Source organism: Mesocricetus auratus, unplaced genomic scaffold, assembly GCF_017639785.1.
Source record: "Mesocricetus auratus isolate SY011 unplaced genomic scaffold, BCM_Maur_2.0 Super-Scaffold_4256, whole genome shotgun sequence".
Classification (NCBI taxonomy): Eukaryota; Metazoa; Chordata; class Mammalia; order Rodentia; family Cricetidae; genus Mesocricetus; species Mesocricetus auratus.
The window spans coordinates 129,057,848-129,072,725 of NW_024429182.1; the positions used below are offsets into that span (position 1 = coordinate 129,057,848).

Genomic DNA, 14,878 nt, shown 5'->3' on the forward strand with positions numbered 1-14,878 from the left:
AGACGGCCAGAGAGCGTCAGCACACCAGAGCCACTGCTGCCAGGACCCATGGTTGAGTCCACACCAAAGTCACCTCCCACTGTGGGTTTGGGGTGAGGTGACTGAAATGCTCTTGACGCTGAGCTTCGTTTTCCAGGCTCTGGACTGGGGCAGTGTTAGCCAGAGCAGGACCTGCAGTCTCCTGAGGAGGCTGTCAGGCAGATCTCCCGGCCCGGTCCCACTCCAGAGACAACCGAACAGTGATCATGACCTGCACCTGCCACTCACTGAAACAAAGGAAGGAGCTGAGCAGAGCTGAAGAGCCCAGCGCCCTGCCCTGCCCTGCCCAGCCCAGCCCTGCCCTGCCCTGCCCTGCCCAGCCCTGCCCAGCCCTGCCCTGCCCTGCCCTGCCCTGCCCTGCCCTGCCCTACCCTGCCCTGCCCTGCCCTGCCCTGCCCTGCCCTGAGGACGGTGTAACCTGCAAGGGTTAGGGGCATGAAAAATGATGTCTCATTCCCACCTGGCCACATCAAACTGTCCCAAACCTATGGTGGGATAGGACTACTAAAAATGGGAATTTTAAAAATTCATGAGAATATTTTTCAAATTTTATAAAAATAGATAAAATACGTAAATGAAATAGTTAATTACTTAGAAAATATTATTTGCCAAAAGGATTCAATTACCAATAGAAAGTTTTGGTAGGCCACTTTTTACAGAATAAATATAGAAAGATTTATAAGGTTTTTTTCCACGACAAAAGCACCAGCCCTAGGATATAAAAATTTTCAAATACCATGCATTTTGGTATATAAAAAAATTGAGGTGGATTTCCTAATTATTTTCTGAAGCAAATACAACACTGATGCTTAAATATAACACAAATATCAGTGAAAACCCCTAAGATAAATATGAGCCAGTAGATTCAACATCTGCTATGATATGAGGATTTTCCTTGAGAAGCATGTGTTGGGAAATCATTTAATTCCCAGTGCAGCATGGTTGGGAAGTTAGTCCCAGTAACGTTCTAACTTCATGAGTGGGTCAGTGGTGTTATCTCGGGAGTAAGGTCATTAAAAAGACTGAATTCTGTCTCCCTCAGCTTTCTTTCCCCTGCCTTTTTTTCCTTTGAATGAACACAACAGAAAGGGTACCATCAGATGTAAGCCGCTTGACTTTTAGCTTCTTCATTAAATTTCTTGGCCCCTGACATTCTATTACGATAGCATGAGATTCACTCAGATAACACCATTTTAGAAAACAATCCAATGTGACCAAGGGGGAAGATTCGTCCCAGGAATGCAAAGATGGTTCAACATCACGATAACATACACTGTGTGAACCGCATCTGGGAGTACTCATGCAATCACCTCTGCTAATGCTGAACTAAACAAAAACCTAAAAAGACTTGTGAAACTAGAAATCTTTTTGTTTGTTTGTTTGTTTTTGTTTTTCAAGATAGGGTTTCTCTGTGTAGCTTTGGAGCCTGTCCTAGAACTCACTCTGTAGACCAGGCTGGTCTGACGAACTCACAGAGATCCGCCTGCCTCTGCCTCCCGAGTTCTGGGATTAAAGGGTGTGCCGCCACCACCCGACTTAAGTCCACATCTCTTAATGAAGAATGCCTGGAGTCATTTCCAGTAAGACTGGAAAGTCTAGGGAGCCCATTCTCTCCACTACTGTCCATATTGCGCTGCACATGTGAACTGAAGCAGCCACATAAAGGAAATCATGAGAAGCACTGAATTCCAAGACATACAGTAAAATTTATGTCTATTTGTAGATGCTATAATAGTGTATCTATAAAATTTAAGAGAGTCTGTGTTCAAATTAATCCAAGCAATAAAAAAAACTAAGCTAGTTGAAAGGTCATAAAATTAAAGCACAAATCCCAGTAACTCTTAGATACACAAAAATAAGTAAAACATGTAATTATGAATAAATCCCCACTTACATTAGTAATGATAAAATGCACAGAAATACACTTTTCAATGTGCCTGAGAGACAAAGCAGACATGAGCAAACGGGAGGGCAGCCTTGTTCTTGGGTTAAGACTCAACATCATATGATGTCAGTTTTCCCAAAATTATTTATAAATACTTTAATAAAAATGAACTCTTTATTATATATATAAGCTTTATATAAACAATCAAGTTTCATATATATATACATATATATGCATATATATATATATATATATGAAAAACAATCAAGTTTGCAGGAACCCGTTGTTTTGTAGGAAAAGCCATTAAACCATTCTACAGAATGTCTAGAACTGAAAGTGTGAGATGTTGGCACCTGTATAAAAGGGGATTAGCAGACTAGAACAGAAATCCAGACACAAACTCAAGTCCATGTGGGAATTTAGTGTATGGTGGAGGTGTTATCCTGAGTCTGTATCTGGGGCAGTGCTGGGCTCTTTGATGAAATGGCGATAAAACACACCAATATTCAGTGCATTTCAGAGGTGGAAAAAGATAACATGAGACCTTATACAGTTACATAAAACCAACCAACCAAACAAACAAACGGAAAACTCCAGGTTCAAAAGAAGAGCAGGAGGAACAAACACAAATGAATTCCTCTGTGGACTGGGTGTGCAGAAAGACCACAACGATGAGAAAGGCTTAGTGAGTCATACTAGGACAATTTTAAATATTTGCACGATCAAACATGACTGACAATTCACTTTTTGAATGCATGTCCTTTAGAGGAACTCTTTCCCGCCCTACCCCCCAGTGTCAGCTTAAATCTACCATTAAAGTGATGCCACCTTCCCTAACAAGCCGTTATAAATTTTCACTTAAGCAGTACGGTGGGGAAGGACTGGGCATGGGAGGTGAGGGAGAGCTCCCTTTGCGTCGGTGCCGGCTCCCACTTTACCTTCTTCAGCTTCGTGTGTGCTGCGCTGTGGTTTCCCTGTGCCAGGTCTGCCCTGCCCAGGACTCGGTATGTCTCTGCCACCTCGGGGCTGAAGTCACCAAATGCTCCTACTTTGGCTTCCAGGGACTCTCTCAGGATCATGGTCGCTCTCTGAGAAAAGGACAAAATGCTGTGTGGTTTAAAAGGTCAAATGATGCTCAGTGGTTAAGGGGACCTGCGATTGTTGCTGAGGACCCAGCTTCGGCCCTCAGCGCCCCGTGGTAGCTCACAACTTCTGTAGGGGATCCATCATTGCCCTGCTCTGGCCCCTGCAAGCGTCAAGCAGGCAAGTGTTACACAGATATACATGAAGCAACACAAACACACACACACACACACACACACACACACACGCACGCACGCACGCACGAAGGTAGAAATAAATGATTTTTTTAAAGTTTAAGGGTTTAGTAAGATCTGTAAGATCTGTGCACCTCAGGAAATATGAATTGATACACATTGAACATTTCAGAGAAGTGTTCTTAAACCGAGGCAGTGTCTTCTGGGGAGAGAAGGTACAAACTATGAAGAGAGAAGGCAACATGGGCACTGTGCCAGCTATGGCTAAAATCCGTTCCACTGAGCATCAAGAGCTGCATGGCACCGTGTGTGTCAGGGGCTCAGTTTATGTGTGCTCTAATTTGCTCTTTAGATACATACAACTTTATATTCTTTTGACCCAGGAGGAGGCCCAGGCACAGAGCAGCAGCTGAGAACATCCTCGTTCCTATAGGGGCTCCTCGATGGTGGAGCTCATCGAGGGTGCAGCCCATCGAGGGTGGAGCCCATCGAGGGTGGAGCCCATCAATGGTAGAGGTGTAGCCCATCCAGAGTGCAGCCCATCGTGGGTGGAGCCCATCGAGGGTGGAGCTGGAATCTGTTTCCCTAGCAGATTTTAGGTCCATGCTCCTCTCCCTTCCAGCACACTATTGTCGCGCAAGAGCAAACTAAGCTGCGCCTGGATCATCCTTCTGGACTTTGTGTTCTCACGGTGAATGCTCAGGAAGCCAGAAGTAAACATTCCATGGAGCATGACATTATGTTTGTTCTATTTATACCAACATGGAATAGGAAAATAGGAGCTGGTCACAAAATAATATTCCCAGATTACTAATTTTTGCAGATACTAAGACATACAGGAGGAAAGTCTGAACTTCCAACACATCCTGAAATTTTTCCTGGATCTTCCACAATGAAAACATAGTTATGACTGCACAATGTGAATGCTGAATTCAACAGCCAAATAAAGCCAGGACCACAGAAAGGGCTTCCCATAGCATAACCCTGGGGTGGGTGGATGGGGGCACATCCCGACTCCATGCCACAGATAGGCAGACGTGTGAATGAGGAACATGCCTCCTTTTGGGCAGTTACATGAATTAGGGACTGGGGTCGGCACAATAAGGGTGGTGATGAGCAGAAATCAACTTCTCAGGCAAAGCAACCGTGTAACTTGCCAAGTACAGCTCATTGCAGTGCTCAGACCTGCCTGTGCCCATCTCTTCCCAACACCTGTGAGCAAGGACTTTGACAGAAGCAAGAGTTGGATGAGGTAGCTTTCCCATGGGATTTCACTGCTGGGCTTTGGGAAGCCGGTCAGTGATGGGGAGAAGGGCTGGAGGTCCTTCTCCCGAATGAATGAAGCCTTTAGCGTTGCTTCAGTTGACTAGGGAGACTAGAATGGATGTGTATCGAGTTACAAGGCACATTCTGATGACAATGGAAAACAGATGGGAAAACTTAATGGGGAGAACCAGAATTACTAAGACCAGTCACAGTGGGGCAGTTTTAGAAAAGGGCAGTATGGGCTGGGGAGATGGCTCAGTCTTCAAAAGTACCTAAGCATAAGGGCCTGAGTTCAATCCCCAGAACCCACATAAACATGCTGGCTGTGGTGATGTGCACTTGTAATCCCAGAGCTCGGGAGGTAAGGACAAAAGGATCCTGGGGTTTGCTGATCAGCCACTCCAGCCTAACTGGTGAGCTGCAGGCCAAAGGAAGATCCTGTCTTAAAGGAGATGGGAGGCCTCCCTGAGGATGGCATCCGAGCTTGTCCTCAGGCCTCCACATGTGTGGAAATAAGTGCGCACACATTCATGAAAGTAAGAAAAAGCTACTATTTCAGGAAATTAGCTTAGGGAGAGAAACAAAGTATGCCTAGAAATGTCAGTAGAGCTGGGTGGTAGCAGTGCACACCTTTAATTCCAGCATGTGGGAGGCAGAGGCTGGAGGATCTCTGAGTTTGAGGCCAGCCTGGTCTACAGAGTGAGTTTCAGGACAGGCTTCAAAGCTACAGAGAAACCCTGTCTAAAAACAAAAACAAAAACAAAACAAAACAAAACAAAAAAACAACCCAGCAACAAAAAACAAAACAAAACAAAATGTCAGCAGAGTCTGGACACTGGAAGGGCCATACCAGTTTTGTCTCGAGGGCTTTAAGGTTCATTGGAGAACCAAATGAGTGTTGGATGATCAGGTGTGCTTTCAAAATCTGAACAATTAGACAAGTGCAAGTGGGGATGAGCATCTGGGAAAGGGAAGAGGCTAGAGTGGTCCTGATGAGAGGATGCCTGGTGGGAGGGTAAATGTTAAATCGTGTGTATGCTGAGGAAACTCGGAGGTGAATGAGGAGCCTGCGAAGTCCCCCAAGGGCTAAGATGGAGTCTCGGGCAGGAATCTGAGGCCTTAGCAGGGCTCCGTGTCTTTGGTTGACTGATTCAGAAGAACAGTAAAACACTATTTGTTATGGTGACTGTGCATCTACTCTGGCCTGACAAATGGAATGAGTGCAAATCAAATCCCGTGGTCCTTAACCGAGAGAAGAGAAGTCAAGGATGAGGAAAGCGCTGTGGGGAGGAGACTCCAGACAACAAAGAAAGCCCACTTTTCATCTTCATCTTCAAGATCTGCTATGCTAGACTGAAAACACACACACACACACACCACATACATACACACATACACACCACACACATACATACCATATACACAATACATACCACACCACACATACACACACATCACACACACACACACCACACATACACACCACACACATACATACCATATACACAATACATACCACACCACACATACACACACATCACACACACACACATACATACCACATACACACACATACCACACACCACACACACACACACACACACACACACACACACACACACACACCCCTCTAAGGTATCTATTTTCTCTTCCTGGAACTGCTCTGATCTACAAGGAACAGTTAAATTTTTTAATATAATCTAAGCTCTGGTTTTGCCCCACCTTTCTGAGCAGTGTTGAGCATGCCTTGACAGACCAGCAGCAGAGACAGTGAGCTGAGGCCTCTGTGCTGGGTAGCTTTCATTAAATATGGAAATTCCATCCGATACACAGAAGGGGAAGAAAGGAATTGGCCACACTGAGTGCTCCGACCATCCCTTCAGGAAGAACCACGGACTGTAGTGAGTAGGGCTTTGCCTACTGAGTTCTCAAGGCTCTCAATCCGTTGTGGCCTTGGTAGCTGAGTGTAGCATTTACTTTCTCTCTGTGTTGTTTCTGAGAGGAAGCTTGTGGATGCTGCCTGAGAGTGGCTCCTTAGTTTACTCACCTGGGTCCCTCCAGAGGCTAGGTCATACCCTGTACATACTGGGTGTTTAACAGATGGCCGGAGGCTGAAGGAGTCTCTTTGCATCCCGTAGGAACAGCCTGACAATTGCAATCTAAACTCACTTACTTCTTTTTGCCCAGTGATCTGCAGAAAATTGCAAAATTCATCTTGAATGGAAAGGAACTTGGCTTTTCCTGCGCCTTCGGAATGCTTCACATGAGTCATGCTTTCCTGAAAATACTGCTCGGCCACATCTGAAAAGAGCACAGAATACCATTTTGAAAATAGCTCAAAGATTCGAAGCAGAGATGGAGCAAATATGCTGTTAATGACGGTGAAAGGTTTAAAAATAACCGTTTGGAGCCAGGCGTTGGTGGTGCACGCCTTTATTCCCAGCACTCGGGAGGCAGAGGCAGGCGGATCTCTGTAAGTTCGAGACCAGCCTGGACTACCAAGCGAGTTCCAGGACAGCCTCCAAAGCCACAGAGAAACCCTGTCTCGAAAAAACCAAAAAAAAAAAAAAAAATAACCGTTTGGATAAGAGAAGCCAGTTCGAGGGACTCTCCTGTACTCTCCTGTGCTCGTTAATCCACTTGTTTTATCAGAAACAATTTTCACCTCAGAAGGATATGGAGAGTTACTTTTCTTGTTTTTCAGACGTTTTAGTGTTCTTGGTGATATGGGGGGGCAGAGGGTGGGGAGAGCTATCCCAGAGCTGAGCACACTGGGATATTTCATTTTGAATAGACCATTTTCTCTGCCTAGAAATAGGTCATTCCTCACAACTCATAGTTCTATAGATTCTAACTGTATATTTCTATAACATACATACACACCAAAAAACAAAACAAAACAAGGTTTAACCCACAGAAACAGCTGATCTGAACAAGGGGGAGCTCTTGAACCACAGACTGATGGCTGGGAGGCCAGCATGGGACTGATCCAGACCCTCTGAATGTGGGTGTCAGTGAGGAGGGTTAGGCAATCTATGGGGCCTTGGGTAGTAGATCAGTATTTATCCCTGGCATACAAATGGACTTTGGGTGCCCATCCCACAATGAGGGATGCTCTCTCAACCTGGACTCTTGGGGGAGAGCCTAGGCCCTGCCCTGAACAAAATGACAGACTCTGAAGATCCACCATGGAGGGCCTCACCCTCCCTGGGGAACAGAGTGGGGATTGGGTGGGAGGTTGTGAGGGTGTGGGAGGAGGGGAGGGAGAGGGAGCTGGGATTGACATGTGAAGCAAGCTTGTTTCTAATTTAAATAAAAAAATCTTTAATAAAAAACAAAACAAAAAACCAACAACAACTAGAAAATCTAGCTGATATACCAGTGAAGAAAAATCTCAACCATTCTAAACTCTTAAACACACTGATTAATAGAATAAAAATAGTTTGACATAAATGACACTCAGAAGAGCAAGAGAAGGAAGACCGCAGGCATGGAAAATAGAAAAGGAACTGAAAACCAGTGACTCCACAGCCCTCTGCTGTTGTAACAAACACCTGAGATAAATCACACAAGGTGAGGAGCTTAGCTGAACTCACACTGTTGGAGGTCCCAGCCTGTGCCCCAGCCTGTGGCTCTGCTGCTTCTGGTGAAGATAATCAAGGAGGAGCTGGGCTCCCAATGTCACTGCCCAGAGGTTCTGCCACCTATCAATGGTGCCACAGGCTGGGGGCCAAGCTTCTACACGGGGGTCTTGGGAGGATGCGGAGCCAAACAAGGAACTGAAGCTTAACAGTGAAAGGAAAAGAATCAGTTCAGGACCCCCAAGACCAAGCTCTCAGCACAAAAGAGATTTATCTGTCCCAGAGGGACAGAGGACAGGGGATAAGAGACAAAGACAGGATAGAGGACGAGGACAAGGGAACCGGGGGCAAGGCTATTTGTCCCACAGGGACAAAGGACTGCCTCTGGAGAGAGAGGAGACAGGCAAATGGCAGTTTATAATTGCAAAATGGGAAACCAGGTGTTACGTGGAGGTTTTAATTGGGCATGTTAATTAGGTGAGCCAAAGTGGGCTTCTGATTGCTGGACTTCAGTACTTTGACAGTTGGACCTTGGTGGTCAGCCTCAGGAGGAGGTGGCAGCCAAATAAAGGAAAAGACCTTGGGGGCTAGCTGCAGGAATGCAATCTAATGGTTTTTTTTTTTTTTTTTTAGCAAGGTAGAGGGCACAGGGGAGAAGGGCAAGGCCTGCCAGAGCCAGGCTCACCACGCTCGAGCTGCCAGAGTCCCTTCAACAGTCCATGAACCTATTAGAAAACAGTGTGTTCACTCAGTGTTTGCTTTTCCAAGCCTGAGCAGCACTGGGGACGAGAAGCTGAGTGTAGCTTCCTGCAAAAGGCCAGCCTGGTGCACTTAAGATGTCTCCACTGCTGCTCATCCCTGAGGCTCTGGGCCCAAGTCTTGAGTATGAAGTGAGACCACAGGTCTCTGCTGGCTTTTAGAAAGAGAGATTATCCCTTGGGTCGATTCAATCTCACTGGCTTTTACTGTGTTGCTTTGTTGTTTTGTTTTGAGACAGGGTTTTTCTGTGTAGCTCTGGCTGTCCTCTGCCTCTGGAGTGCTGGAATTAAAAGGCATAGAGAATTTTCCCCAGCTGGTGGCAGAAAAAGAAGTCAGAGATACTGGAGGTTGTTACAGTTTGGGCCTGAATTGTCCCCCAGGCTCATATGCTAAAGGCCTGCTTTCCATCTTGTGGAGCTATTAGAAGGTGGTGGCACCTCTAAGGGATGGGGCCTAACGAGGGAGTCAGGGTGTGCTCTCGAAGGTAGCATTGGGACCTGGGCTCCCTTCTTTTCTCTCGCCTTTCTTCCGGCTGCTATGAGCTAAGCAGTTTGCTCTGCCACAGAGTTCAGCCTCCCCACAGGCCCAGAGCAAGACAAATGAGCCAAGTAAGCACTCCCTCCCATTAAACTGTCTGGCTCAGGAATTTGTCACATTGGCAGAGAGCTGATGAGAAAGAAGTTCTCCATGGCTGACGTGGACCCTAGAAGAGTCACTGGCCAACAAGAAAGCAAGGGCTTCAGTCCTGCAGCTGCAAGAACCAGGGATCTGCAAACAACAGGTGAGCGATCAGAAGAGGGCGGAGGCCCGGGTGACCACGGAGCTGCTGACTGCTTATTTGTAGTCTGAGCAGAGAAGCCAGCTTTGCTGTGCCTGATACCTGACTCACAGAGCCAGCAGCTAACAGACAGGCACTTAAATAACTAGAATATATTAGTGTTTATGTGGAAGTGACGAATGCGTGTGTGCACACTGGTGAATGTGTGTATGCTTGCATGTCTGCACGCTTGCATGTGTGTGTGTCCCCAAATGTGGAGGCATCCATGCCCATGTGACAACTGAGGCCAGAGCCCGACACTGTGGCATCTCCCTCTGTTATTCTCCACTTCGTAGTTTTGGTAACACTCCGAGGCTAGGTCTTCCCTGTTTGTGGAGATTTCTGTTTTGGTTAGAGGAACTGGACAGGGAGCCCCGGGATCGGCTGGCCCCACTGCTGGGGTTGTGGTTGAGGACCGCCATTCCTGGATTTTATGGGTGCTGGAGGTCTAAACCTAGTCCCTTGCTCTTGTTTTACATGAGTTTGGAATTAAACAAGTTTTAAAGAGCAAGCAGGAGAAAAAAACAAATACAGCCAGAGAGATGTTCTAAACGTTGGGTTCCCCTTAGATTCACAGAAAACTCTAACCTCCAAGGGGATGGCATTTCCGGGGCAACTGTGTCATGAGGACGGGGCCCTCACAGATGGGACATGGGTGTCTGCGAGTGGGACCCTGGACAGCTGCCTTGACCCTCTGTGAAGAGCCCGTGAAACACGGCTGTCTGTGAGCCAGGGAGCAGCTCTACCTTGACCCTGAGCTTCCCAACCTCCAGGTTTTGAAGAACAAATTATTAAGTCACCTACTCCAGTGTTTTGTTATGGCAGATGGAGTAGATGAAGGCAGCTCAGGACCTCTACAAATGGGAATGAGCACAGCTGCACGGGTCTGAGCGGAGGCTTTGAACCTCCACCCACAGTGGGAAAGCGATACTCAAGACGCAGGTTGGCTACAGCCACGGGCACTGTCACTGAGATTAAAGGCTTCGTTTACTAAGCACTGCGTGTCCCTTTTCACAGTTGCAGCTATGGGCTTCTTTCATGCTGCTGGAGAATGCACGCATGAGGAGTGGCAGGCAGTCAAGATGGACGCTGAGCAGACAGAAGCACAATGAAAATGGACAGACAGACTGACCCAAAGACACAGAAGCCTCAGATCATCTGGGGGTAAGCAATCCTGCGTAGTGCAAGAGCTCTGAGAACGTGGCTGAGCTTCCTGGGTGCTGAGCAATGGTCCAAGCACATGCTTTCCTTCCGTGGGATCTTCAGAAAGGGCAGAAGTCAACACATGGGGTAAGTGTCTTCCAGTCGACATGACTGCAGAAAACTCGGGTCTGGAAATAGGTAGTGGTCATCTGTGAGACTCCCCCTTGAGGATCTATGTCTCCTGGGCATGTCCCATGCCAGGCTTGTTAGGTGCTTTAACAGTAACTGACCTGGATATCCCTAACTTTCTCCCAGACCAGCAGATACATCCCTGTGGTAGCCCCAAGTCGTATGGAAGAAAGTTCTCCCATGTGGAAAATGTCCTATCTCTTTACTCATTGCTGACCCCTCAAACGAATCGACTCTGACTCACTTTGATAATCTGACCACAGGGTTGGAGGTGGTGTGGCATTTAGTTTATAGGTAAGAAACATAACATCAACATTCCGAGTCTGATGTCACTGGGGTTTTTGGGAGTGGAGGACACTTGGTATTTTGCTTTTCTAGCTAATTGTGAACCAATATAAGAACGTAGGCCAACCTTTGAGAATAAAACAGCTGGTTGGATGGGCAGGCCTGGTGGTGTATGACAGTCCCTTGGTTTGTCCTCAAAGAAGAAAAATAAGGCTAGGAAACAGAGTGTACCTGACAGCAGGTATCACATGCAAGCTGACCACATCTGTAATGACACGTCAAGACCCTTGTTTCATGGGATGTTCCAGAACACAGGAACAAAGTGGCAGGAGGTGGAGGGTGGGAGGGGAGGTCTCAGATTTTGACGTGATATTCTCACTGTCTATAGCTCTAAAGCCATTTTGTCTTTATCTGGGATAAAGGAAAACTCTTTTATTGTACAACCCCTACTTCCTTCTCTTACCTCTCTAGGCCCTAAGTGAACTGGGAACCATGGTTACATGGCCGGCCTTTGAGAAGAGAACAGAGTGCATGCAGAGGGTTCCTGTCCTGACAGGGATTGTAATTCTGGGGCTGGGACAGGGAGGATAGGTACCCTAGGCTCATCTGGAACAAGTGACAGGAGACTTTCCAGAGAGACGGGAAGTCGTCTCCCGACATGTTCCTGTGTTCTGAAGCAGGGCAACTTCACAGAAAGCCAGCAAGCAGCCCAGCACATGGTCATTCTTAGCTTTAAAAAACACTTCTAGAACCCTCTGCAACCTGACGCCAAGAGCCCGGGCAAAGATGAAGTCATACTCTGAAACAAACACGGGTGTGTGACTCAGCTGGTAAATCTGCACCCTGATGGCAGAGGTGAGCCAGGACCATAAATCTCCTCCCGTCCCCATCCCAGCAGAGGGTTTGGGTTGTCTGTGAGTTCCAGAGATGGGGCGGGTAGTGATGCTGCGGACAGACACTAACCATCTCTACAGAGAGCTCCATCTGGGGACTTGAAGTCACATAGACTTGCATGGAGAGGCTCAGACACAGGAAAAAGAAGACACAACTTTGTTCAAAGAGTCAGAGATTAGGCCAGGCGTTGGTGGTGCATACCTTCAATCCCAGCACTTGGGAGGCAGAGGCAGGTGGAACTATGTGAGTTCGAAGTCAACCTGGTCTACAAGAGCTAGTTCCAGGACAGCCTCCAAAGCCACAGAGAAAAACCAGACCAAACCAAAAAAGAGCCAGAGATTAGAAGGTTGAAGAGAGGGCCACTGGATGTTAGGAAGCTTTAAAAAACCCTCTGCCTCTGTCTCTGTCTCTGTCTCTGTGTCTGTCTCTGTCTCTGTGTCTGTCTCTGCCTCTGTGTCTGTCTCTGTCTCTGTGTCTGTGTCTGTCTCTGTGTCTGTGTCTGTCTCTGTCTCTGTGTCTGTCTCTGTGTCTGTCTCTCTGTGTCTGTCTCTGTCTCTGTGTCTGTCTCTGTCTCTGTGTCTGTCTCTGTCTCTGTGTCTGCCTCTGCCTCTGCCTTTGTCTCTGTCTCTGTCTCTGTGTCTGTCTCTGTCTCTGTCTCTGCCTCTGTGTCTGTCTCTGTCTCTGTGTCTGCCTCTGCCTCTGCCTCTGCCTCTGTCTCTGTCTCTGCCTCTGTCTCTGTCTCTGTGTGTGGGGGGGTATGCGTTGCAGCGCACCTGTGACTGAGGACAACTTGTAAGGGTTGGCTCTGCCTTCCCTTCCACCATTTAGGCCCCTGCAATCAAGCTCAGATAGTCAGGCTTGGTGGTGCACACTTCCTGTCTGAACTGTCACTCCGATGCAGCCCTGGTCAGGAGCTTCTAACTAAAATAAATCCCAGGTCACCCAAGCTTCATTTGCCTGAGGCTGTTCTGAGGCAGGAGGAGGGGTGGTGAGGGCAGCTTCATTATGTGGGAGGACTGCACATGCAATGTGGCAATTATCTTTTGTAACAGTCTCGGAAAACAGTCTTTATACTAACTGCAAAGGCTTTTAGGACCCTACGAAATATTAAAGGAGGAAGTCTCTAACCCTGGCCTGAACTTCACCTGGAAAACTGACTGAACCATTGAGGCCATGGGGGGCGCTGCTACCCCCAGCCACCCATCACCTGTGGGGGTGTGGGGGAGGCCTGGAGACTAACCCCTTACTTTTTCCAGGCATCTGACCCCTCACAGTGGGAGGCTGGGTTGTCAAACTTGCTGTACAATCTGAGGAAGTTCCATACATGTTGCTGGGGGCAGGTGTGTATCAGAAAGCATGGTGGCTAAATGGACACCACGTCGGGAAAAGCTTGCAGGGCATGAAGGTGACAAGTGTCCTCACAGGGCTCAGCAAGGGGCTCAGACACCATGGGATCTGCTTGCATTGGCATCCTCACTACTCAGAGCCGTCCAGACTCCCCATTCCCACCCGTCAACCACACGGAGTCCCATGCAGGGCACATCGGCAGAGATCAGCACTCTGCAACCTTAGGCCTCCAGCCCTTTTAGCTGAGGGAAGGGCATGTGTTCTCCAAAGAGCCGCCTTTAAAATCCTTCTCAAAAGCATCTGGGTAGAAATAGCATAGCTTTTCCAAGAAGTTCTGAACAGAAACTGCATCCTGGTACCTAAAAGGGTGACCCAGGCCTTGTGGAAGTGACCATGAAGCTGTGCGCTTCATCCAGCCCAGAAGTGGCACAGAGGCCACGGGTCTCACTATAGATACAGGGGAAAGAAGGTGACTGGCCAGGTAGGGTTCCTAAGGGTTCTGCTTCATCCTGGGTTGTTTTCTACGAAAAAAGGTCCAGAAACCCAAGCTAGGGGTGAGTGATAGCCACCCTCTTTTTCTACTAGCCCTAAGAGCTTCTGAGTGAACAGCCCCTACCTGTGCTCTGGGTCAGGGTTACCTGTACCAATAGCTCTGGGGGTGTGACATTCATGGTATGACCGCCTTTCTGGGTGGAGGGTATGGGGAGGAGGCAGTACGTGGTCTCTATCCTAAAGCCTTGGGCTGTCTTTGATTTACTGAATGAACTTGTGCTCCAGTTCTCCAGAGGCAAGGATGACTTCCAGAAGTTCCCAAGAGGGGACTCCTTCTGGTGCTGGCAAACAAACAAACAAACAAACAAATAAAAAAACAAAAACCAGTGAGGAGCACCTTCTTCTGGCCTTATCCACTTCTCCGTTGCTTCCAGGGGGCTCACAGGCGGCATGTGCAGGCTGGCCAGGCATTCTTATAAGCAATGAGCCCCCGAGGAGAGGGGTTGGGGTGAGGAAGGTTCTCTGAGAGCACACAGGGCGCCAGGGCATGGGAAGGCTGAGGCAGTCAAGAGGGACAAGATGAGGATGAAGGGACACTGTCACCAGCGGTGCTGTCTCTCCATTTCTGCCAGCAGGACTGCGCAGGCTATGCCACAGCTCCACCGTGGAGGCCTCAGGTGAAGGCTTGGAGGAGCCCAGGGAGGTGAAGGCTACAGACAGTGCCTGTTCCCAGGGGCCATGTTACTTGCCAGGAGTCCGCAGATCCCAACAGCTACAAATGCCTAGGACCACCTGACTTACAGTCTCTCAGGACACTTGGGGTCCAAGGGGCATTATAACAGGTAACCACTGTGTGGAGGGGGGGGGTGGAGTGTGCCCACAGAGCAATCGGGACACAGGAGGG

General features: G+C 48.0%; 1 protein-coding gene across 7 annotated transcripts in view; it reads right to left on the minus strand.

The window, feature by feature from the left end:
* Ttc23 (tetratricopeptide repeat domain 23) overlaps positions 1-14,878 on the minus strand; it is an 85,776-nt gene that overhangs the window by 12,981 nt on the left and 57,917 nt on the right. For all 7 annotated transcript variants that reach the window (XM_040730450.1, XM_013123475.3, XM_040730464.1 and 4 more), the window contains 2 exons: positions 6,641-6,768; positions 2,863-3,012 (listed from right to left, as the gene is read on the minus strand). In XM_040730450.1, coding sequence (XP_040586384.1) covers positions 2,863-3,012; positions 6,641-6,768 — 278 coding nt within the window. The remainder of the gene's footprint in view (positions 1-2,862; positions 3,013-6,640; positions 6,769-14,878) is intronic.